This window comes from Pteropus vampyrus, unplaced genomic scaffold (assembly GCF_000151845.1).
Source record: "Pteropus vampyrus isolate Shadow unplaced genomic scaffold, Pvam_2.0 Scaffold326, whole genome shotgun sequence".
Taxonomy (NCBI): Eukaryota; Metazoa; Chordata; class Mammalia; order Chiroptera; family Pteropodidae; genus Pteropus; species Pteropus vampyrus.
The window spans coordinates 1,582,089-1,606,997 of NW_011889107.1; the positions used below are offsets into that span (position 1 = coordinate 1,582,089).

The 24,909-nt window shown below is 41.9% G+C and overlaps 1 protein-coding gene and 1 long non-coding RNA gene across 18 annotated transcripts in view; one reads left to right on the plus strand and one right to left on the minus strand.

Annotated features, from left to right (window-relative positions):
- Positions 1-24,909, plus strand: part of SCMH1 (Scm polycomb group protein homolog 1) — a 120,855-nt gene that overhangs the window by 93,847 nt on the left and 2,099 nt on the right. For 10 of the 17 annotated variants that reach the window (XM_023521973.1, XM_023521977.1, XM_023521985.1 and 7 more), the window contains 5 exons: positions 7,687-7,887; positions 9,695-9,886; positions 17,465-17,659; positions 24,179-24,247; positions 24,642-24,784. In XM_023521973.1, coding sequence (XP_023377741.1) covers positions 7,687-7,887; positions 9,695-9,886; positions 17,465-17,659; positions 24,179-24,247; positions 24,642-24,784 — 800 coding nt within the window. Of the gene's footprint in view, positions 1-7,686; positions 7,888-9,694; positions 9,887-10,383; positions 10,571-11,296; positions 12,106-16,806; positions 16,875-17,464; positions 17,660-24,178; positions 24,248-24,641; positions 24,785-24,909 lie in introns of those variants that run through there. The other 7 variants (XR_002776770.1, XR_002776771.1, XM_023521976.1 and 4 more) reach the window with 5 other exon arrangements.
- On the minus strand, positions 1,458-10,376 carry LOC111730644. Its single transcript, XR_002776772.1, has 3 exons — positions 10,012-10,376; positions 6,157-6,342; positions 1,458-3,621 (listed from the first exon to the last, which is right to left on the minus strand). It is a non-coding gene; the product is annotated as an uncharacterized LOC111730644 (long non-coding RNA).

The window sequence follows — 24,909 nt, forward strand, 5'->3', positions numbered from 1 at the left end:
TCTTTTTCTAGTTTCCCAAAATAGAAGCTTAGATATTAGATCTTCTTTTCTAATATATACATTCAGTGCGATAAATTTCCTTCTATCCACTGCTTTTGCTGCATCCTACAAATTTTGATAAGTTGTATTTTTATTTTCATTTAGTTCAAAATATTTTTTTTCAAAAAAAATTTTTTAATTTCTCTTGAAATTTATTTTTTTAACCCATAGGTTATTCAGAAGTGTGTTGTTTAATCCTCAGTTATTTGGGGATTTTTTTTTACCTATCTTTCTTGTTTTTTTACCTATGATTTCTTGTTTAATCCCATTGTGGTCTAAGAGCAGACATGGTATGATTTCTACTGTTTTTAATTGAAGGTGTGGCCCAGAATGTTGTCCTATGGCCCAGAAGGTTGTCTGTCTTGGTGAATGTTTCACGTGAGCTTGAGAGAATGCATGTTTTACTGTTGATGAATGAAGTAGTCTATAGATATCAATTATATCCAGTCGATTGATGGCACTATTGAGTTTAACAGTGTTCTTACTGATGTTCTGCTTGCTGGATCTGTTCATTTCTGCTAGAGGGATGTTGCAGTCTCCAACTATAAGAGTGGATTCATTTATTTCTCCTTGCAGTTCTATCAGTTTTTTCCTCCCATATTTTGATACTCTGTGGTTAGGTGCCTATGCAGTAAGGGTTGTTATGTCTTCTTATATAATTGACCTCTATATTATTACTTAATGCCTCTATCTGCAGTAACTTTCCTTGCTCCAAAATCTGCAGTCTGAAATTAACAGAGCTACTCCCACTTTCTTTTAATTAGTGTTAGCATGGTATATCTTTCTCTGTCCCTTTACTTTTAATCTAGACGTGTCTTTGTTTTTAAAGTGGGTTTCTTATAACTACATACAGTTAGTTGATCTTATTTTTTGATCCACTTTGAGAATCTCTATTTTTTAATTGGTGTATTCAGACCATTGACATTTAAAGTGATTATTGATATAATTGGATAAATAGCTACCATATTTGTTACAATTTTCTGTTTTTTACCCTTGTTCTTTATTCCTGTTTTTGTCTTCCACTCTTTTTCTGCCTTTTGTGGTTTTAATTGAGCATTTTATATGATTCCATTTTTTTCTCCTTTTTTACCATATCAATTATACTTTTTAAAAAAATGTTTAGGATTATGCCAGAGTTTGAAATATACATTTATAACTAATTCAAGTCTACTTTACTTTCAAATAACACTATACCACTTCACAGACATAACAAAATAATCCTAATTCCTCCTTCCTTTCCCTTATATGATTGATGTCTTTCATTTCACTTACTCATAAGTATACATAAGCATATATATACACACATATACACACACACATAAGCATACATAGTCAAATATATTGTTGTTATTTTTATTTTGAACAAACTTTTATTTGTTAGATCAGTTAAGAAAAATAAGTTTTTATTTTGCCTTCACTTATTCCTTCTCTAATGCTCTTTTTTTATGTATACCCAAGTTTCTGACCTATATTATTTTCCTTTTCTCTAAAGAACATGTTTAACATTTCTTTCGAGGAAGATCTAGCATCAGACTCCTTCAATTTTTCTTTGTCTGAGAAAGTCTTTATTTCTTCATTTTTGAAGGATAATTTTTCAGAGTACAGAAATCTAGGTTGGTAGGTGTTTTCTCTCAACACTTTAAATATTTCACTCCATTCTTCTTGCTCACATGTTTTCTAAGGATGTAATTTTATTGTTGCTCCTCTATAGGCAAGGTGAGGGGGTTTTACCGAGATTTTTTTTTTAATCCTTGATTTTCTGCATTTGGAATATAATATGCCTAGGTGTCATTTGGGGTGGGAGGCATTTATCTTGCTTTGTGTTCTCTTGCCTTCCTAGATCTGTGCTTTGGTGCCTGACATTAACTGGGAGAAATCTCTGTCATCATTGCTTCAGATATTTTTTTTGTTCTTTTCTCATTTTGGTATTCCCATTATGTGTGTGTATGTTATACCCTTTGCAGTTGTCCCACAGTTCTTGGATAGTCTGTTTTGGGTTGTTGTTTTTTTTGGTGGGGGGTTTGGTGAGGGGAGAGTCAGTCTATTTTCTCTTTGCTTTTCAGTTTTGGAAGTTTCTATTGAGATATCCTCAAACTCAACGATTCTTTACTTGGCCATGTCTAATCAACTAATGAGCTCATCAAAGGTGTTCTCCATTTCTGTGATAGTGCTTTTTATCTCTAAAATTTCTTTTTTATTCTTTCTTAGAATTTCCATCTCTCTGCATACATGGCCTATTTTGTATGCTGTCTCATTTATCCATTAGACGCCTTAGCATATCCGTCATAGTTGTTTTAAATTCCCCATCAAATAATTTCAATATCCCTGCCATGTCTGAGTCTGGTTCTTATGCGTGCTCTTCAAACTTCATTTTTTGCCTTTTAATATACCGTGTGACTTTTTATTTTTTGAAAGCCATATGCAATGTACTGGGTAAAAGGAATTTTTGTAAATAGGTCTTTAATGATGTAATAGTGAGGTGGAAGGGGAGGAGAAGTATTCTGAAGTCTTACAAGTAGGTCTCAGTCTTTTGGTGAGCCTGTGACCCTAGACTTTTAACTTCACAATTGCTTCTTAGTTCTCTCAACCCCTTTAGGTGGAACAGGATGGCTGGAGGGGTCTGGAGATGGGTATTGCACTTTCCCCAGGTAGGTTAGGATCTGATCAAACCCCAGCAAATTAAGCTCTGGTAAAATAGTTTCTCCTGAGGGCAGACCTTGTTAAGAAAAACAGAATTCTCTGTTGTATTTCAAAATGGTTCCTTTACCCCTGCTCTTGCTGGTTGTATGAGGGAATTTTTCTCTGATATTCACTGTGAGGACATTGCCAAGCTCCTGGAAGTAAAACTCATAAAAGTATGAGGACCCCTTGTGACTGGGTCTCCCTGAAGCTTGGAACTCTCGGAGTTGTCCACACTGAATTTCCAGCAATTCATCAATTACAGTTTAGATTTCCTTACCTTAGCACGGGTTCCTATTGAGGTTTCCTCTCCTGAGTTTCTGCTATAGCAAATTGTCATTTTCTGTATTCATCTACCTCTCTAAATTTGAGGGGCAGCAGTTTGCCCTGTGACCTCACTTCTCTGATGGACCTAAAATGAGTTGTTGATTTTTCATTTTGTTCTGCTTCTTATTTATTGTTAGAATGGAGTAGGTACTTCCAAGCTCTTTTACATGCTGGACCCTTTTCCAAAATTTTTTTACAACTTCCAATTCTGATTTCATAGATGCAGTAGAAAGCCAAAACATGACAGTATACAAAAATATCTTTCTGGCCTTAAGATTGGGAAGGATTTTTAAAGCAAGACAATAAGCATAAACTATTACAGAAAAGGCACATAACTGCATCCTCCTATATAACATCTTTTATATACCTGAAAAAGGTAATATCAATATATTCAACTATTTTAAAATTAAGACAGCTCATCTCTCTTCCACGTGGCATCAGTTGGCTCAACTGCAGCTGGAGGATCTACTTCCAACATGGTTTATTCACGTGGCTAGCAAAATTGGTGCTGTTTCTTCTCTACATGGACCTCTCCAAAGGATAGCTCAGCCTTCCTCATACCATGGTGACTGGATTCTGAAAGCAAGTGTCCCAAGAGACAGGAAAGTGAAGGTTATTATTTTTTTAAGGTTTGATTCCAAAATAAGCATAGCATCATTTCCACCATATTCTATTGATCGAGTAGTCACAGAGCCCAGACTCAAGAGAAAGGGAATATTAGTCTACTCTCTGGACATAAATGATTTACATTTTTTATACTTGGAATATTTATTTTTCTCCTTGTAGGATTTCCCATTAAAAGTCTTATCCCTTTACAACATCAGGCTTCAAATGTAGGATTTCATCATCTAAATCATATCCAGGTGCAAATGAGATGTTTCAGGTGCACTTTATCAGATATAGTTCCTTGAATGAAGTTCTCAATCTAAAGACCTGTGAACTAAAGAAATATGTTGTCTGCTCTCCACACATCCAACATACAGTGGTGAGACTGGCATATGATAACATAGATACACCTGTTCAAAGGGTAGAAAGACTAGAAGCACAAAGCAGTCATCACTGGTCTATAAAAATTCTGATATCCAGCTGGGCATATGTTGCCAATTTAATTAGATCCAATAGTATTTTCTGGGAGTTGTTTTTCATTACTCTTGGTTTTGTCCTCTGAATCATCATTTCCTTAACATAAGAAAACAGATTGCCTTCTTGGTCTTCTTCCTACCTGTGAAAGGTTGAGGTCTAAAAGATTCTTTTTATTTTGTACCTTTTAGTCTTAGCTGGCAATGCTTCCCCCAGAATGATTCTCTTAGAACTTCAATGAGTTTTCTATGAATACTATTGGGATTTACCTCATTAGACAAAAGCTACAAACACAAATCTTTTAAAAGTAAGCCTTTCTCTAGTTTGGGCTCCCTATATAGCCACTATGAGACAATGCCCGTAAGATTCTTAAAAGTTCTTTTGTTTAAGAGAGAGAATCTGAGAGATGTGTCCATAAGATTCTTAGAGGGCCTTTGGTCTGAAAGAGTCTATGGAGCATAGTCTTAAATCATTCTGACATCTTAACGAGATTTTATTGTCCCCTTCTGGATTTGACTCTTTCTTAATTCAGGATTACCTGCCTTATGGCGAGACAGGTATGAGAAGCAGTTTTGTTTTTGAACACTGCAAATCCTTGGATTCTTTATGTTTTATATTTGTTATTTTTTAAGCTCATCCCTTTCATCTTGCATTTTTATCATAGGCAGTGAGAAGAAGCCAGATGGTACTTTCATTACTTTGTCTAGAAATCACCTTAGCTATTTCATGGAGTTCATCAGGTACATTTTCTATTTCCATGTTACTTCAAGTGACAGTATTGTCAAACTTTCCATCACTACCTAACAAGAGTCCCCTGTCATCCATCTTCCATTAAGAATTTCCTCACTTTCCTTTAAGCCCTTACTGACAGCTTCCTCAACACCCTTTTTGTGGCCCTTTATGCTTCTTTTTGCTGCCCTTTTCCAAACTCAGTGCCTTGTGTGTCAGGCTTCTGTTACTGCAGCACTCTATTTTTGGTTCTACAATCTGTTCCAATAACCTTTTGTTATGTAACAAAGTACCACAAAACTCAATGGCTGAAAACAACAATGTCGGCAGAGTTAGGTGGCAACAGCTTGTCTCTGTTCCATGCAATATCAGCTGTAGTGGCCCGACTAGGAGTGGAGGATGCTGACATATTGGTTCTGGTTTCTCTCCACATAGACCTCACCACAGGGTGGTTTTGCCTCCTCACACATGGTAGTTGGGTTCAAAAAGTGAATGTCCCAAGAAACAGGAAGTGGAAACTGCCAGCTTCTTAAGCCTTGGACCCAGAAACTGGCACAGTGTCGTTTCCACCATAGACTATTGGCCAAGTATCACAGAGATCGATGAAAGGGATATCAAAGAATTTGGGGGCCATGTTTTAAAATTGCCACATTCTTCTAAGGGTTAATAGTTTGCCTTTTATATTTCACCCTTTAATCCATGTAGAATTTATTTTTTTAAACATTGCTAGACCGGTTATATTTTTTTTTTCCGTTTTGTGTGTTTTAATTAGGTAAAGTTTACATACAGTGAAATATACAAGTCTTAAGTGTACAGTTTGATGCTTTTAGTCACTGTAAGCACCCATGTAACTACCTCAATCAATATGAAAGTCATTTCTACCCAAACCTTCCCCTGACCCTGCCCCAGAAGTTACCTTATAGATTTTCCTGTTCTTGAATTTAATATAAATGGAAACATACCATATGTACTCTTTCCTATCTAGTTTCTTTCCCTCAAAATAATGTTTGTGAGAAGCACCTTATCAGTAGTTCATTTTTACTGCCAAGTGGTATTCCAATAAATGAATATACCACAATGTATATATCTGTTCTCTTGTTGATGGACATTTGGGTTGATTTTCATTTAGGGCTATTATGTCTAAGCTGGTATGAACTTATAATGTTTTCATTTATTTTCATTAATCTTATCTCTGTGAGTTCTTGCATTTTTCAGCAAACGAATCATATTTTGATATTGAAATCCTATTTCTTAATAGGCTTCAACCAGTCCTTTGATTATTAGGTATACCTTTACACTCACCTCCAGAGGCACCTGCCCATTCTTGGGTCTTTTGTGCATTATTAGGTGAAACAGTTTAGTTGTCATCATTCCCCATTCTTGGTTAAGGATTCAGCTTTCTTAGGTCTGCTAAGTTAGTTGTTACTTTGCCAGTCTGCTTTCCAGCTTCCAAAATTTTATGTTGTCTCCTCTCTTGTTATCTGGCTCCTTTTTGTGGGTTTTAGGAGAAAACAGAGTTAAATGTTTATTTCAGTTAATCTTGTTTACCCTTTCTTTTTTCCTTTCTCTCTTTTTCACCTGTCATCTTGCACATTCTGCCTCTCTGTTTGTTTTCCATTTTCTTCTCACCTTAGAAAGTGGTATAGTGTTACTTGCTTCCCCTTAGAATTAGAATGATAAAAGTAGGAAAGTCCTCAGAGAGCATCTGGCTCAGCTCCCGCATTTTACCAGTAACATGGTAAGCCTGAGGCCCAAGGAGGACAGCAGTCCATCCACAGCCCACACAACTGTTGCTCTTATCTTTTTTGCCTTTAATAGCAAAAGAGAATTTTTGCCCTCCTACCTTTTTAGTTAGTGAGCCATGACAGTGTGAAAAAGGAGAGTACCCCCTACTCAGGTCAAAGCCTAGAAGGCAGATTGGCAAGGAGAATGTCATAGCTGAGCAGGCTGCTATGAGTCCTCTCCAGAGACCAAGAAAGCAATTCTGTTTAGGACCACCTCTTTTTTCTATACCCACCTATCCCCTACCCCATCACAGTGCCCGGTGGAGGGTTGTACTTAGGACAGTACCTAGCTATCTTGACAGGAGAAACTCCTGAAACAAACAACTATCTAGATGGGACCCTCAAGCCCTTTTCATGTTTTCCTTTGTTCCATTTTTTTTTCTATTTTTGCTACTTTTTTGGGGCCTGAGTGTTGATGTAGAAATAACAAAAGGCCTTCAAGGCCCAGAACAGAAAGCAAGACAAGTGACCAGTGGAGAGGCCATTGTAAGTCCAAGGCCAGACACACACACACACACACACGTGCGCGCGCGCTCTCTCTCTCTCTCTCTCTCTCTCTCTCTCTCTCTCCCCTCCCCTCCCCCCACCCCCTCTCCTCTCCTCTCTTCTCTCCCCTCTTCTCCTCTCTCTCTCTCTCTCTTCCTAATATAGCCATGGCCCTGCAACTCCTTGGATATATAAGGTAAGCTACACAAAGAATATGTGAGGCAACCAAGTACAAAAAATGAAAGTTCATATATCTGGGAAATTGTTTTAATTTTCTTTTCAGTGCACAGAAGACAAAGTACAAGTTCTGCTACGCCTTGGCTTTTGGTCTGAGCTGTTCCTCCAGCAGGCTTTGTTCCCAGAGCCTTTGGTCATGCAATTTGGGCTGGCAGCAGCTGGGCACAGCCACCCTCTACCCCCTCCCACGATGTATCACCAGCTTAGCAGCTGGGAATCCTGCTCAGGACCAGAGTCCAGGGTACAAAAGAAGGAAAAAGAACTATTCTCCAACTTCTCTACCCCAAGTACTCTGTAAGCTTCTTTAATTCTTTGTCTCCTGCAGTTTGTATTTACTTGAACAAGAACGGCAGCACAGGCCCCCACTTAGACAAGAAGAAGGTCCAGCAGCTCCCTGACCATTTTGGGCCGGCCCGCGCCTCCGTGGTATTGCAGCAGGCTGTCCAGGCTTGCATTGACTGTGCTTATCACCAGAAAACTGTCTTCAGCTTCCTCAAACAGGGCCACAGTGGCGAGGTTATCTCAGGTAAGCTCCCTTGGGCTGATCCGGCCTCCTAGCCACAGGGCCAGGCCTTCTCAGCTGGCTGATTTCTGACAAGGTATCCTGGTTCCCACCTCACACCCGTAGGCACTGGAGAAGTGCGAAGGTGTTCCTTTCCTCAGAGAGTCCTCATTTTCAATTCCTTGAGTCTCTCTCAGTCTTATGCAACCCTTTGCCAAATGGAATACCCGCACGGACTCTGCTTAACTGAGCCTCTAAACAGACTCCTCTCCAGTCTGCCTGCTTCACCTCTCCATACAGAAAATATGAGTATGTTGCTTTAAAGGCATGCCAGAAAATAGAATCAAGATGGGGGCTGTATTATATGCAAAGGACAGTTTACCCAGACTGCCACGGCCTCCCACCTGGCGTCAGGGAACCTTGTACTCCTTTTGAGAGTCTTTTGACTCCTTAGCTTTCCAGTCCCCAGTCAGCCCTAATACAAGAAAGTTGAACCCCAGGGCAGAGTGGGAGGAGTCATTTCCTCTTTCTTTCCTGCTATGTGAGTCTGAGTCAACTACACAGTGTTTCTTGGTGGTGGTGGTGTTCTCACTGAGAATGTTCACTTTTTCTGGTGTGTCTCAGTTCTGTTTCAGTTTTCCTAAGTCCAAACCCCTTTTTTTTTTTACCCACCAAACCCATGAAGACTTGACCTAAAGCCTTTCAGTGTTAACTGTGTGCTACTCCATAATCTCCTGCCCCTTCCTTCTGACAAGTTGCAATACGCAGCCTCAGGAAGCAGTTGACATGGAAAACCCTATAAATAATCCAACTGTATTCTTTTGTAAACACTCGTCGTGCCTTCACTATATGTCAGAGGTTATTGCCAAACAGACGCTGGCTGGGAGAGGAAGAGAAAGGAGGATGAAGGCTCAGCTCTGCCTTGGTAGAAAAGGAAGAATATCTCACAGCTAACTGTGAGGGGTGTTACAGTAGAGAAATATGTGCAGGGTGATGTGGAAGCCTGGACAAGGGAGTGATTGGACAGGTGGAGGATGGGACAGGCAGGGACGGAATTTTAATAGAAGGCTGAGAACTGCGCAGGAAATCAAGCCTTCCTTTCCTTCTGAGGCTGAGGCCACTCCCTCTCTCTCCTTGGCTCCTGTGCAGCAGCAGTCTGCAGGGACCTGGCCTTTACTGCCTCTCTCTAGTTGCTGTCACCTATACCTCCTCTGGTGTTCTTCTGCCCCCAGATTGGTTCCTGAGAATCACCTATCCCCCCATTTTGTTTCTGCTCTCAGAGACAAATGCAGAGGCCCTTGCTTTTTAAGGATTATGCAGATACTTTTTGAATAGAAGTAGATAGGGAGTAAAATAAAACCAAACATGGCATAGTCCCAAATGTTGCCAAAATTCCAATGCCCTTATAAAGATTGCATTGTGCACCCAAACCATTGCTGGCAATGGCTGTATTCTCCTCTTCTTCCCAGCTCCTCTGTTCTTGGGCAGTTCTTATGGAAATAGCACCCTAAATGAACAGATTTCCTGGGCGAGGCCCAGCCAACTGATGAAGCAGATAGAATTATGTTCACAGTTGTTTTCACAGGTTGAGTAAAATCATTCCAGAGCCCCGGGTACAACAGACTTGGCCTCGCCACTCCCATTATTGCAAGCTCTTTGTAGTTGGAGGCAAAAATCAAACCCAGAGGGGAGGGAGGGAGGAAACCTGGGCACTGATTGCCTTTGTGTAACCAGGTAAGCCTGAGGCAAGCCATGGGCTGGACTCCTCCTGCCCAGAGCTGCACTGAACTGCCCAGCTAACGTGCTCAGCCCTGTTTACTTCACTCCACAGCCGTGTTTGACCGGGAACAGCACACCCTCAACCTCCCGGCAGTCAACAGCATCACCTACGTCCTCCGCTTCCTAGAGAAACTCTGCCACAACCTTCGCAGTGACAATCTGTTTGGCAACCAGCCCTTTACACAAACTCACTTGTCACTCAACACCACAGAGTACAGCCACAACCACGAAAGGTACCTACCAGGTAGGAGCTGGGATGGGGCCTGGGCTAAGGAAGGGGGCAGGACTAGCAGCAGCACCAGTGAGTGCCAGCCGTCAGATCTGCTAGCCTGGCACCTACTATCCAGAGGTCTGGTTTTCTGTTCTTACTTTTTCCACGTGTGGGACTCTTTGGTCTCTTCTCATCTGTACTCTCTCTTCAGGATTTTGTCCCCTTTCTCTAGGATTAACCTCCTTTCTTCTGGATTTTTAACCCTAGAAAAAGATGGTTCAGAATTCTTCTGAGCTCCAAACTGCATGTGGAGCCACTGCGAAGTCACAGTACATCCCCCAGTGTGAATCTGGCAGCAAAGGCCTAACATAGATCTCCCTTGCCAGCAGGAGGGTTTAGTCTCAAGCTACAGATTGAGAAATTTGCTCCCTGGTGATTGGCCATCCACTCTTTCCTTTGGCACGTGGCCCTAACTCCTCCAGCACTGCCAGTCTAGCAAGTCAATTCAAGTTCCTGCTGTTTCTAACTAGGCTGGAAAAATAACTTCTTAGTTAACATACCAGACCCACAACGGGAAAGCGGATGCCACGTGGCCGGATCAGTGACTAAGCACTTCCGAGAGAGGTTAAAGAGTGAATGGAACGGCATCTCTAATCTGGAGCCCAGGACACAGACGACAGGGAGGGAAGGAAAGCTCGGCCCTAAACATAGCGAGGTAGGTCGTTGTCGAGAGAGGGAGGACGGCTCTTTAAAGGAGTCCTGTGGACCTTGTCCTGGCAGGAGGAATCCAGAGGTGGTGCTCTCAGTGTCAGGGCTGTTGATAGGGGAGCGTAAATCTTAGAGGTGCCCCCTTCTGACCTTCTACACAAGTCTTGTTCCCACACTGTCTTCCCTGTAGTCTTTTTATTATTGTCTTAAACAGAACCGCTTTTAATAAAAGTGCCACATCTGAAGAATGTGCTCAGGGAAGTGACTACTCACCCAGCCCCCCGCCACCACCACCCCCCCCTCTATATTTTTGCACCCAAATGAGCATTGCCTAAGTAACTTGCAAAAAGATAACCTGAATTTCAAATACAGCTTGTGGGGGCCAGACCATCTGGTCCCTACAGACATATCTGTGACCCTTCACTGATTTTTTTCTCACCTGATCTGCTCTAGATTGCTTTCTTTCAGCATCAGAATCTCTAAGAATAGAAAAAAGCTTTCTTACTTATAATTAGAATGTTCCACTGGAAGTCTGGGCCGGGCATGTGAAGTTGGCGCAAAGGCAGGCTGTTAAATATCCCCAGCTATTGGCATTCAGGAGCTCTAAGCTGCACTTTAGTAATGAAAATTAAGCCTACGTGGGATTCTGGAAGAACAGGCACATAAGAGGAGGAAGCATGTCCATGAGCGTAGCTGCTAGTCTAAAGACAGATTTCTTAAAAAAATAAATGGCAGCTCTGAATTCCTAAATGGAATATCATCATTAAGAACTAAGAGAAACATACCGGTAGCAGCATGCAGAGATTGGTTGGGGTACACATCATGGGCCTGCAATCAAAGGTAATTTGGGACTGGGGGCATGACCTTTCCTGGGAATTCAATTCCAGTTTGCATCTCTCAGATTCAACTACCAGATAAGAGGAAGCAAGCTTTAGCCACTCTTCTGTCTCACCAAGAAGGAGACCAATACCAGGGTGATCACATTTCACCATTGGCTGCCCCGCTCCCCTTCCCTCATTTTCAACAGATTCAGCAACTCTCTGCACCTTCCTGTGCTCTCTCACCTCTGTTTCTCATAGTGGGTGCTCAGCAGCTTGGCTGCTCTCGCCCTAGTTTCTATTCGCTTCCCTGAAATGTGCATTTTAACTATGCCCAGACGAGTCAGAGCATTGCCTAGATTTCTGACTCCTCTGCGCTCCCTCACTTATCTTTTCTGCCTGCCTACATACCTGCCTTTCTGACCCTTTGCTCCACCTCTGATCATTTATCATTTCCTGCACTTTTCTGATCAATTACCCAAACATCTGCCAAAGAGTTTGATCTGGACAAGGGCTGTCTTCTGGTTTGCCCTTTGGATCTCGTGTTTATCACCCCCTCCCCTCTGCTTGGTTACATATTTCTGCTAGTTTGACATCCAAAGGTGCCACCTCTGTTAACTAGGTGCTTATTGGAGCCCTTTTCCCTACAAATTTTCCAGGGGAAAAAAAAAAAAAAGACATCTAAGCTTGGACCTGAAGGAGTAAGATAATCAGATGAAAATGCCACAGACCCAAGGAGGCAGAGACAGGAAATGAAGACTTTTCCCACTGACAAAGTAGCGTGTGAGAATGTGAAGGGCAAGAGGGCGCATGACCTGTTTCAGACATTCAGAACCGAATGTCTAGTATAGCTGGAATATAAAGTAGAAGAGGAACGTGAGAGATGAGGCTGAAGTGGTTGGCAGAGGCCCAGTTATGAAGGTCTAGCTGACCATGTTATAAACTTTAAAATATATCATTGAGCACTGAGGAACCATTGAAATATTTAAAGCCAGGAAAGTAACGTAATCAGATTTGTGTGTTAGAAAGCTCAGGACCTGTGTGGGAGGATGATTGGAATGGAGCAAGATAGTAGGCAGGGAAACTAGTTGAAGATTTTTGTAGAACTCTGCAAGTCCTTCTAGATTCGGGGATTTTCCTCTCCTTTGATATCCAAATCTAAATGAAATAAAATGAACTACCATCCCATGTAACCCAGAATAAGGTTACATTTTCCTGGTAGTGCCACTTCTAGCTGTGAATTCCTGCTTCTGACTCAGTTCTTAATCTCTTCTTTCCCCTTCAGCTCCCATAGCTGATGCTCTTTCCATACAGTCCTTTGCCCGAGTTAGTACCTCATCTTTCATTTCAGGAAAAACTAACACAAGGTTGTTTAGTGTAATAGACTTGTACTTAAGTTTGAAGAGTGGAAGGAAGAAGAATTATCACAAAGAACAAGAAGCAATTTAACATTTTGTTTTATTTTAATTTTTATCAGCTATTATAATAATTATCTTTACTGTCTTCTTTCACCTTAAGCCTCAGCCTGCTGCCTTTTCTGGGGCCCACTCTAGTTTTGGAGGATTCTCTTTCTCCTTTGATTTCTCTGTTCCCTCCATCCCACACCTCCTCCTTTTTAAGTCATCAGCAGGCAACTCAAAATTAATTTATGGTCCAAAATAATTTTGTTTCCTTTTGTCTCAGCTTTCCCTTGCTGCACAATACCCAGGCCTTGTCTTTCATAACTAAAAGCACCATTACTCTAATTATCTAAATGAATGAACCATCTATCCCAGATCTATACTTTTAGCAACTCAAAGAACAAAGACAAAAGCCGTGGATGGAGAGATTTGTTCCATCTGTGTTCCTCTTTTTCTCTTTTTTCTGCTCTTCTATGGATTAATCCAGTTTTTTTTTCTATTTCCTTTGTTAGCTTACAAGCTATGAGTCTTTGTTTTATTATTTTAGTGATTGCTTTAGTTTATTTTATACATTTACATTTTTTATATATCACAATCTACAATAATAATCGTATCACTTTTACATATAGTATAAGAACCTTACAATAGTATTCTTTCATTTCTTGTTGGCCTTTGTGCTATTTATTGTTACACATACTTTTACATACATTATAAATCCCACTGTACATTATTATTATTTTACTTTAAATAGGTAATCATATTGTAAAGATTTTTTTTAAGTAAGAAACAGTTCTTTTGTATTTACTCTCTTATGCTACCATTTCTGGTATTATTCATTCTTTTGTGTGAAACCAATTATGTCATCATCTCTCTGCCTGAAGGACTTTCTTTAACATTTCTTATGGTTTATTGGAGTGAGTTCTTTCAGTTTTTGTATCTCTGAAGAGGTTTGGGGGGGGGGAGTTGCCTTTGTTTTTGAAATATACTTTTGTTGAATTTAGAATTCTTGGTTGACCTTTGTTTGACACTTCAAAGTTGTTGCTCCATTGTCTTCTGGTTCGCATTGTTTCTGATGATGTCTGCTATAATTCTTATCTTTGGTCTCTTGTACGTGTCTTTTTCCCATGAATGCTTTTTAAGTTTTTCAGTTTATTGTTGGTTTTAAGCAATTTGATTATGCTGTGCTTGGTGAGATTTTCTTTATGCCTCTTGTGCTTGGGGTTCACTGAGCTTCTTGGATATGTAGGTTTATATTTTTCATCAACTCTGAATTTTTTCTGTCATCCTTTATATATATTTTCTGTCACCGCTCCTTACAGGTTAGACATATATTAATCCTCTTGAAGTTTTCCCACAGTCCCACAGATTACTGATGCTTTTTTAAAATAAATCTTTCAGCCTGTATGTGTGTGTGTGTGTGTGTGTGTGTGTGGTTATTTTTGATAAATTCTAAAACTATTTTTAAGTCAGTTGATCTTTTCATTTACAGTGTCTAATCTATTTTTAATCCATCCCACGTATTTTTCATCTCAGACATTATGTTATTTCTAGAGGTTCAATATGAGTCTTTGCTTTACATCTTCATTGTCTTTGCTTTACATACTCGGTATTTTCTCTGCCTTCCTGAACATATGAAATATAATTATAATCACAAGCTCTTGCTTGTGAATTCAGCTGCCTTGGCCTGTCTGGACTCTCAGCTCCATCACCTCAACTCAGGGGGATCACTGGGCTCTGTCCAATCTGCCCCTCTCTGTACTGTGGCCCAGAAACTCTCTCCAGACAGGAAGCTGGGAGCAAGCCTAGGACTCACAACATTTGTTTCCCTTTCAGGAATCACTGTTCTGTACTACATGATGTGTAATGTCTGAAAACTGTTATTTCATATATTTTGTCTTTTGTTTAGTTGTTTTAAGCAGTATGGTATATCTACTCTACCTTAGCTGGCAGTGGAAATCTAAAATGTATCTTGAATCCATGTACATCTTATCATCTCTACAGCCTTCTCCATCATTCTCTCTCTCCTGGCCTGAGAGATCCTTTCTGGCCTACCCATCACCTTAGTACCTCTCTTGGTCCATTTTCTACTTAATAGCCCAAATGGTCTTCTCAAAGTGTAATTAGATTATGATACTTGTCCACTAAAACTCTTTAGTAGCATTTTAATGCACTTATAATAAAATCCAGATGTCTTACTTTGGTTTTCAGTGTTCTGCATGATTTGGTTCCTGCCTATCTCTCCAAACTTTTCTCTTTGTTTTGTACACTTTAGCTACACTGTTTTTCCCCATTTCCCTAAATATTGCAATCTGTTTCTACCTCAGAGTCTTTCTTTATGCTACCAGGCAGCAGCTCCTAGCCATTGCACCAGGGAACCTATAGCAAATCCTTTCCCATGGTTAGATTTCACCCAAACCAAGTCAGTTACTTAGCCTTCCCATAGAATTCTTTGCATGTGGGGTGGGTGGCATCCTGGATCCTGGACCATATTCCTATCTTTTGAAGTTTTTCTTAGTGATTGACTGCTTAGATAATGCTTAGGATTCATTGAGGGCTTCCACTGAACCCTAAAACCAAGCACGTTGTCTGGCGCGCCTTCATTTAGATGCTTCTTCAGACCACAATTTAAATATCAAGTTGTTAGGAAGACTTCTCAGAGTCTCCTCAACTAAAAAAGGTCCCCCTGTTATTTTTTATCTTAATACCCTATTTCTTTCCTTAGTAATAATTACAATCATTTCTAAATTTTTTTTTGTCATCCTCCCCACTAAATTAAATATTCTATGAGGGCAAGAACAATATCTATCTTTTACACTATTCTCATTCTCACATACTAAGTATTTAATAACATTTGTTGAATGAAAAGGTAGTAGAGGATGTGGTTCAGAGAGGGAATTTTTTTTAGCATAAAACAGGCTTAAGCATTTCAGGAACTGTGTTAGTCTCTCGGTCCCATATTGATGTAAGAATTTTCTTAGATACATGGCTCTAGTTCTTGGTCATTCAGTTCACCCCAGGAAGGGGAGAGCATGGTTGTGAACACAGCATCCTTGAATCTCAGAAGTATAAAGTGCTCTAGAGACAATCTGCTCTCTAGTCCAACAGATGAGGATGATTGTCTGACTTCTGCTTAAATAATCTTAATGACAGGTTGTTCACTATCGCCTTTGGCAGTTGATTTCACTGTTGGACACTTCTGATTGCTAAAATGCCTCTTTTTGAGCTGAAATCTTCTTATATCTCCTGCCCCTTGTTCTACTCTCTGCCTTCCAAAAGAACAGATCTACGTCCAGCCCTCCTCCCTTCCCATCACTGCCTTTAGAGTCTTTGTCTTCCCTGACTTTTCTGCAGACTATACAGTCCCAAGGTTTTCCTTTGCCTCACCACCATTCCCTCCACTGAGAACTCTAGTTTTTAAGGTCAGCCTTGCAATGCAATACTCAGAAAAGATCTGCCTCTTACTAAAAATAAATGCATAAGGGCAGGGTCCTTATCTGTCTGTTTACCTCTGCATACCCCATACCTAGCATAATGGCTTATATTCAAAGGGTACTCAACAAATTTTTGTTGAGTGAATGAATGAGCTTTCTCTCATGCCGATTGTTCTCATGTCTCCAGCATATCAGCAGCAACTTCAGTTTACATTATGAGGTTAAGGATTTTCATCTTCATTTTATAGATAAGCAAACTGAATCCCAGGGCGGGGGAAAAGTAGTGATCATTGACTAATTATTGTGCTAGAATTAAAACTCAAGTTTTCCAACTCCAACCTCTGATCTCCGGGCCAACGGTGTCAAAGTTTGTTTTTAGAAGTAGAACTCCTTTTTTGCAAAGGTAAGATTATATGAAACTCTGGTATATAAATGTTAAAACCAGAGCTGTTTTGATAGAAACTGGGATGAAACCCAGAGCCCTACTCACTTGGTCTCCCTCTGTGGAACACAACAGTTTTCTACCCTGAAGTTTTCTACCTCCCAAAGGCAGTCAAGGCCTCGTGGATCAGCTGTAAGCAGACTAAGACCTCCCAGAAACCTTTGTCTTGGGGAATAGTCTAGCCCGGTCTTTGGAACCGCACTCAGACTCAATGGACTCAACTTGGGTGCTTCATTTTCCCACTGCATCTCATTAGGATAAGATTGATGATCTTGCCTAGTCCAGGTGCCACCAGTCCAGATTTTCAGACCCCTCAACTCACAATCCAGATCTCAGTTACCATCCTTAGCATTGCTGAGAGGAAGAGACACTTAACTGATTTGCATCCGCATCTGGTGAGCCCTAGGCATTGTCGTCATACTTATTCTTCACATCTGTTAGCTCATGTGAGGCAGGTAGTACTATCCCCAAACTTCACTATATAAGCAAACTTTTCCTAGAATAGCTGTGTTTAAAGGTTCTCCTTATCCAGAAAAAGCATAAGACATCCAGACCAGAAGAAATCTCAAAGACCATCTAGTTTAAGAGGAAGAGTCTCTAAGGAGATCCAAGTCCAAAGAATGGCATTGGGCTTGACTAAGACTATCTAGTGAGAGCCAGAGCCATGACTGGTACACAGGCCTCCTGAGACCCAGCTCAGGGCTTTGTATTTTGCTGCCTTTTGCTCCATCCAAACAGGTACCTGGGAGCCAACACCCTGGCAATCCTTCCAAGCTAGTCCCTGCTCTAACTCTGGTTTTACTCTTTTCCAGGTGAAACCTTTGTCTTGGGGAATAGTCTAGCCCGGTCTTTGGAACCACACTCAGACTCAATGGACTCCACCTTGAACCCCACCAACCTTGTCAGCACCTCCCAAAATCTTCGAACCCCTGGGTACCGGCCTTTGCTTCCATCCTATGGCCTCCCACTGAGCACTGCCTCAGCTGTGCGTAGGCTGTGCTCCAGGGGTAAGCTTATCAGAGTTCTGGCTCTCCTGCCCTCCTTTACTCTTTCTTTCCTGAGCTCTGGAAGCCAGAAATTACTTAGCTCTGTTGTTCTCTGCCTGGTTGTTGGACTGGGATCTGAGCTTCCTATTGTGCCTAGCTAGTTACCTGAGAGGCAACTGAAGTTCTGGAGTTGGCTTGAGAATAATAGACACTAAGAGCTGAAGACCTAGAGCCAAAGGGACGGGGAAGGATTAATTCATTTCTTCATTAGCCATTTATTTGAACATCATCTATATTGCATCATGGGGATGCGAAACTCAATCACATTTGTCCTCGAGGAGCTCAAAGTCTTGTGGGAGAGACAAACAGATAATTATAGAACAGCATCTTGAATGAAGTTATAGGGATATGCTTTGATGGTATTAAAACTGCACAAAGGGACACCTAACACAAGCTAGGTGTCCAGGGGCAGCTTCCTTGAGGAAATGCTGCCCTGTCTGAGACTTGAAAGGGTGACTGTTTGAACGACCATATCAGGAATAGCAAGGGAGAGAGAGCTTTCCAGGAAGAGAGTACAGCATGAACAAGGGCAAAGAGATAAGAACTGGCACAGATTGTACCAGGAACTACATGCCGTTTGCTGTTGCTGAAACAAAAAGTAATACTGGGACTTCAAAGAGAAAAGGTCAGGGGTTATAGCATAGAGAACCGTAAATGCTTTAAAGAGGTTGGAGTTGCTCTTACAGGCAATGCGAAGCTTTGAAGGCTTTTAATTAGAGGCAAGCCCTAAAAAGTTTTGTGTTTTCAGTAGATCATTGACTACTGAGTTGAGGATGTATTTGAGGGAAGACAGGACTAGAGAGAGCAGTTATATGGTTACTAGCATGGGCCGGACCAAAAGTGATAAAGGCCTGGATTAGGCTGTGGTAGAAGTTTATAAAAGAGAGAATAGATTTGAAAACTATTCATGAGTTAAATTCAGTCAGATTTGAGGATCGTGAGGAAGAAGGGAATGGGAAGTCTGCAAAGTTTCTAGGTGGGGTGGCTGGATAGATAGATGGTGGTACCTAGAAGAGAAAGAAGGGTAGGGGGCCCATGGGTCATCTAGGCGATATCCAGCAGGTGGTGGCTATACAAGTCTGATTCTCAGGGAAGAGCACTGAGCTGAAGATAAGTAATTGGGAGTCATCAACATACAGATGGTAGCTGAATCTGTAGGGTAAATAACATCCACTTCCCAGGAGTATGTATAGAATGAAAAGAACAGTTGATCAAAGATGGAGTCCTGGGGACCAACAAGTTTAGGAGATGGGAACAGGAAGAGGATCCCACCAAGGGAGTGGTGAAATAGAAAAACAGAATTTGATATTGTGGTGGCCAGGAGTACAGAGAGTGTTTTAAGGAAAGCACAGCACAACAAAGGTTTGGAAAATAATAGGACTGAGAAATATCTACTGGATGTGGTGATTAGTAGGTAATTGGTGATCTTAGCAAGAACAGCATCATTGGTGGTGGAGAGTGGTGAGGGCAGATTATAGTGAGTGGGGATATGAAGGAGAGTTTGATGAGAAGAAAGATGATAACCTTGAAAAGGTCTAGAGTGGGAGCAGCTGGGCATGTTTATCAGCAGATAATTTGAGCCCTCCAAGAAGAAGAAATTAAAAATACAGGCAAGAGGAGAAAGTAAGGCCTTGAGGGTGGTAGGAGGGATTAGGGATCAAGAGCTCAGACAGACGGATCAGTCTTAAACCAGAAGGAGGCACACCTTGTCCTCTGAGACTGGAGGGAAGATTGACTTGGCCATGAGTGAATGGAGGACAGAGTGGGGAAGGGCTTAAGAGTTCTGAAAGATTGGTCCTAAAGAAGACAGGAGGAACTGGATCAATGGGAAGAGAATGATTTGCAGGAAACACAAAGGCCCAGCTATGCTTGGAGATTAGTTGCCGTTTTGCAAAAACTGTGGTTTTCTTCTGTGGTTCTTAGAAACCTAGATGTGAGGTAAGAAACCACAGTTTGAGAATTAAGGTTTTATGTTGAGCTGGAAGGAGAAGAGGGGGCAGGTAGCAGGAGTGCATAATAAAGGAATCGTTGGAACTGGAGGGAGAGTAGTTTAGATCATCAGCTCTGGAGCTGGCAGGGCGGACAGGCAAAGCTGAAAGGAGGCTGAAGGATGGGAGAAACTAAGTTGGATGTGCTGAAGATCTTTGTGATATAATGATTATAGTGGACATAAGTCCCAAGAGAGTTGGACAGACAGGAGGCTGGAGTCAAAAAGTATTTAAAATTCTGAAGTAGGTTTGTTGCAAGTGATGGCAAGAACCAGACAGTAGCCTTGGCAGTAGGTATTTGAAGTACAGCAGAGGTGAAAGTTACTGTAGGAGGCAAGGTGCTTGACTGGATTGCCTCCAAGGATTAGGGCCGGAATTGGGGTGGAACAGAAGGCAATGGGCTAAGTACCAAAAAGCCTTCATTTACAAGGGGTAGAAACCCAGAGACCTACAGATGGAAGTGATCAGGAAGAGCAAATGGTCAGGTACATGTTTGGCCTCTGAAGAACATGAGCTTTCACAGAAGGATGGCCTAAAAGTGCAATGGGGAGACAGGAAAATGCTGCCTCCCCAGCTTGGCCTCCCCAAGCCCGGGGATGTATGGGGTGTGCAAGAATAAGAAGACTCCATTAGCAAGGCCTGCAGTGGAAAGAAGTGACCTCAGAGGAGAGTTTTCAGGAAGGCTGAGATAGGAGAAGAAGCCTGGGATGCCCTTCCCCCACCCCTAACCCCAGCAAGGCAGCAAAGTGGAGTCTGAGGAGCTCTGAGGTAGAGGTAGAGCTGAAAGTTGATCCTTGCCTTGAGATTTGGGTAAATCGCCTCACCTCTCACATCTTCATGTTCTTCGTGTACAAAATGGAGATGGTGATATCGACCTGGTCTTTTCACAGGAGTGTGAAAAGGATCAGATGGAAACAGGGATATGGGATCATTTTGAAAACTAACTCATCCCCCAGGTATGAGGGCATTACTATTATTGTGATCTTCCCCAAGGCCCTGTTTTTGTTAGGAGTGTCTCACACCACACTGGCTGGCCTCAGATGTCACTGTTGTTCCTCAGGCATCTCCACTCTTCCTTTGGGATACATTGTGAGTCTGTCAGCCGGGTCACATTCTAGATCTCGTCTGACCCTCCTAAGGCTATGCAAGGATTTCGTTTGGTTGGCCCTAGAATTGGTTCTCTAGAAGAATTTAATAGATGCCGAGTCTATCCCCTCTCTTATTTCATTAATCCAGGATGATTGGGCATCAGTTTGTTAGTCTGGCCGCTGTGGATGTACCCACCAGCTGTACCCATTGAGTAGAGGGGAAGAACCCTAGTCTGTCTGCAGAAATGGGACTAGAAAAAAAACAAAGACAGGGCATTAACTTGTCCCCTTCCAAAGCGTGTTGTCTCGAGCAAGTCACTTCACTTCTCTGGGCCACAGTTCCCTCATCTCTAAGCTGAAGAAGGTGAAACTTCCTTCAAGGGTTGTTTTGAGAGTCAAATGAGCTGATGATAGTAGGTGTTCCTTATAATGTTCATATATCAGACCACTCTTCACCCTGTTCCCCACTACCACATAGGGCATGCCAGTCATCTTTTGTCTGGACTAGTAGCCTCATTTTCAACTGGTCTCCCTTGCTTCTGCCCTTGACCCCAAAGTCTTTTATTAACACAGACTGTGAGAATGGTCCTTTTACTTATAAGTTGGTTCATGTCATTCCTCTGCTCAAGACCTACCTGTATCACTCAGAAAAGCCAATAATCTTTCAGTGACATACAAGGTCCTCTACTAGTAATCTCCACCCCCACATGCCCTGCCCCATCACACACAGACACACCTCTCAGATGTTATTTTCTACCACTTCTCATTCACTCTGTTCTGGCACATTGGCCTCCCTACTAAACCTTAAATGTGCCTATCACTTTTCTGCCTCAAGGTCTTTGCTCAAATGTCTTCATCTCAGTGGAGAGTATATTCTAATGGGAAGAGGATGACAGACAGATAAACACACATATAATATTATACATGTGAATATATGTGTGTGTGTATGATTCCTTGCTTCCCTGGGTAGAAGAATTAGCTAAGATGGTCCAAGGACACATTCATACATATATCTTCTTTCTGCTCTCAGTAATCTCTGCAGTTGGTTTCTCTCTTAGCATCACAGTGGACTTTTAGGCAGGGAGAAGTGGCTGGCTCACGGAGCCCTCTCCAACTTCCTGTCTATTACCACCTCTAAAAAGCCATTGGAATTTCTACAGCTCTAATCACCTCTGCTTGCTCCAGCACACTTCTCCCCTGGTCTGCTCAGTGCCCAACCACAAGCTTGAGAGGTAATATGATAGAGTCTCTTCCCCAGGGAACAGGGGCTGGGCAAACTGGGCTTCGACTTTTAGACCTGGGACCCAGAATACAAGAAAGTGGTAAGAAATTTTTAGCCTTCGCAAGAGGTAGTTGAAGAGTAGGTTCCTTCTACTTTCACAGGTGTGTTTCAGCTCTGTCACTTAGTTGTGTGACTGGGCATCTCCTGGGTGGAGAGGATACAGATATGAGCAAGGCAAGGTCCCTGTCTGGAGACAAAGTCTGGCAGGGGAGACAGAAAAATATACAAGTAACATATATGGTCATTTATTCATTTAACAATCATGTTCGAACACCTGTGGCAAACCAGGCACCTATTTATGTGTTGGGGTCTGTAAAAGGAAAACACTCTCCTCCTGTGTGTGTCTCTTACTCTCGGTTCAGCACTCCTTCACTTTTGACACCAGCCCTGTGGGATCTCCCACAGGGGTGGTAAAAGCAATTCTATGACACCAGCTGGGTATCCCATAATTTAGCTCGATTCTGAAACTATCTACACTATCTGGAGATAGTATCAGATCCCACCGGTTAAGGGTTCAGTCCCACAAGACTGCCACCATACTTTCCCCCCCCACTTCAGATGCCAGTCAAAAGTCCAGGTTGTTAGTGACTGACTACTGTAAATTGGCAGTTCCCACCAGCCCCTCCTCTGGTTCGATTAATTTGCTAGAGCAGCTCACAGAACTCAGGAAAACTTTACTTACTAGATTACTGATTTTTTGTAAAAGGATACGACTCAGGAACAGCCAGGTGGAAGAGATGCATAGGGCAAGGTATGGAGGAAGGGGTGTGGAGCTTCCATGCACTCTCTGGACACACCACCCTCCCAGCACCTCCATGTGTTCACTAGCCTGGAAGCTCTCCAAACCCCATCCTTCTGTGTTTTACTGAGGCTTCATTACATAGGCAAGAGTGATTAAATCATTAACAGTTGGTAATTGAACTCAGCCTCTCCCTTCCTAGGAGGTTGGGAGGTAGAACTGAAAGGTCCAGTGCTTTTGTTATGAATAACAAAAGACATTCTTTTGTTATGAATAACAAAAGACAACACCTTTATTTTTCTTGCCACTTAGGAAATTCCAAGGTTTTTAAGAGTTCTGTGCCAGAAATGAGGATGTATGTTTTTTATTATAAATCACAATAGCAGTGACCAAAATAGAAGACAGATAATAAATGTAAATGCATAAAATTATTTTAGGTAGTCATATGTGCTAGGAAAGAAAAAAACTAGAGTAATTGGATTGAGAATGACTATGTGGGAAGTTGAGTACTCTTACTAAGAGATCAGGGGAGGCCTGTCTGAGGAATCCACATTTGAGATGAAATCCAAATGCTGAGAAGGAATTGAGTGTGCAAAGATCTGGAAAAAGAACATTCCAGACAGAGGAAATTGCAGGTCGAAGAATAAAAGCCTAGCCTAGTCAAGTAGTAGAAGGAAAGCTAGCATGTCTGGATCATGGTGAGTAAAAGATGGGGTGGAAGGCAGTGATACGATTTCAAAGGTAGAAGGGGTCAGATGATGGAGTACCTTCAACACCATGGTAAGGAGTTGAGATTTTATTTTGTGTACAATGGGAGGCCATTGCATTGAATTTTTAGGGGAATTTTTAGGGATTGACATGATGCAATTACTTTTTTAAGGTTGCTTTGACTGCTGTATAGGGAATAGACTATTAGAGAGCTATGACGGGGGAAAGTGTGTAGAGATTGAACTGTAACTGAGAGATACATGAAATGCTTTGTGAGACCAATTTTTTCAGTTTTAAACCAGAAAAGTTTCTTAAAAGAGCTGGTCCTCGAAGCCAACTCTTGCTTAGCTAAGTTGGAGTATGTACAAGAAGAGGAGAAAGTGAAGGTAGAGAAGGGGAACGTTCCAGGCAGAGGGGATGAAACATGCCAGAGATCTGTGGCAGGTTGATGATCAAAACACAGAGATCACAAAGCCCGCAGAGGAAATGGAAGGAACCATTTTTGAGCCAAGATGGAGATAAAAAGCTCTAAGCAGAGCACTAAATTAACTTTGAGATTCCTGGTAGCCAAAGCAAAGATTTTCTTCCTCCGTGCATTAGGCTGTAGTGAGATCAACTATTCTTCAGGTCTTGAAAGAGGCCCAAGGTATTATCCACCGTTTTTTTTCTCCCCAGGCCCCAAGAATTGGGCTGTAATCTTACCCAGTTTCCAAGGTCTCTCTAGAAATGGTCCCCAGAACCAAGGTAAAAGCAGTCTCCCAGACCAGCCCTCTCCCCCACCACCCACCACTGAACCCAAGTAATCCCCTTACCTCATTGTTACCCCCTGACTCCCGTCCAGGATGAATCACAGCCTCAATGTAAAATTGCTTCTGACCATTTTCAAAACCATGTCTGCCCTTAAAGAACAAAGATTTGACTTAAGAGTCTCAGCCCCTCAGGCCCTTTGTGGAAAACCCTCCTCTTCCTTCACTGCCTCGGTTCTCCCTCTGCCTCGGTTTCCCCGCTGCCTCGGGTCCCCTGCTCTGGCAAGGCAGTGAGCTTCACCCATAGGGCCTTTCAGGACATGCCAAGGAAAGTGGTGAGTAGTTACAAACCAGTCCCCTCCCGTGATGGCAGGTGCCCTTCTGTCCTGCAGGGACGGACCGATACCTCGAAAACCGGGATGCCTCTCGACTGAGTGGCCGGGACCCCTCCTCATGGACAGTCGAGGACGTGATGCAGTTTGTCCGGGAAGCTGATCCTCAGCTGGGACCCCACGCAGACCTCTTTCGTAAACACGTAGGTGCCCCTGCCTGATCTCTCCCATGTTCACTGGGAATCTTGCTCTGTGACTCTTGTAGACTCTTAAAGGGCATGGACTATATATTTGTTCCAGGTTTTTTGAAACTGAGCACAGGAGATCA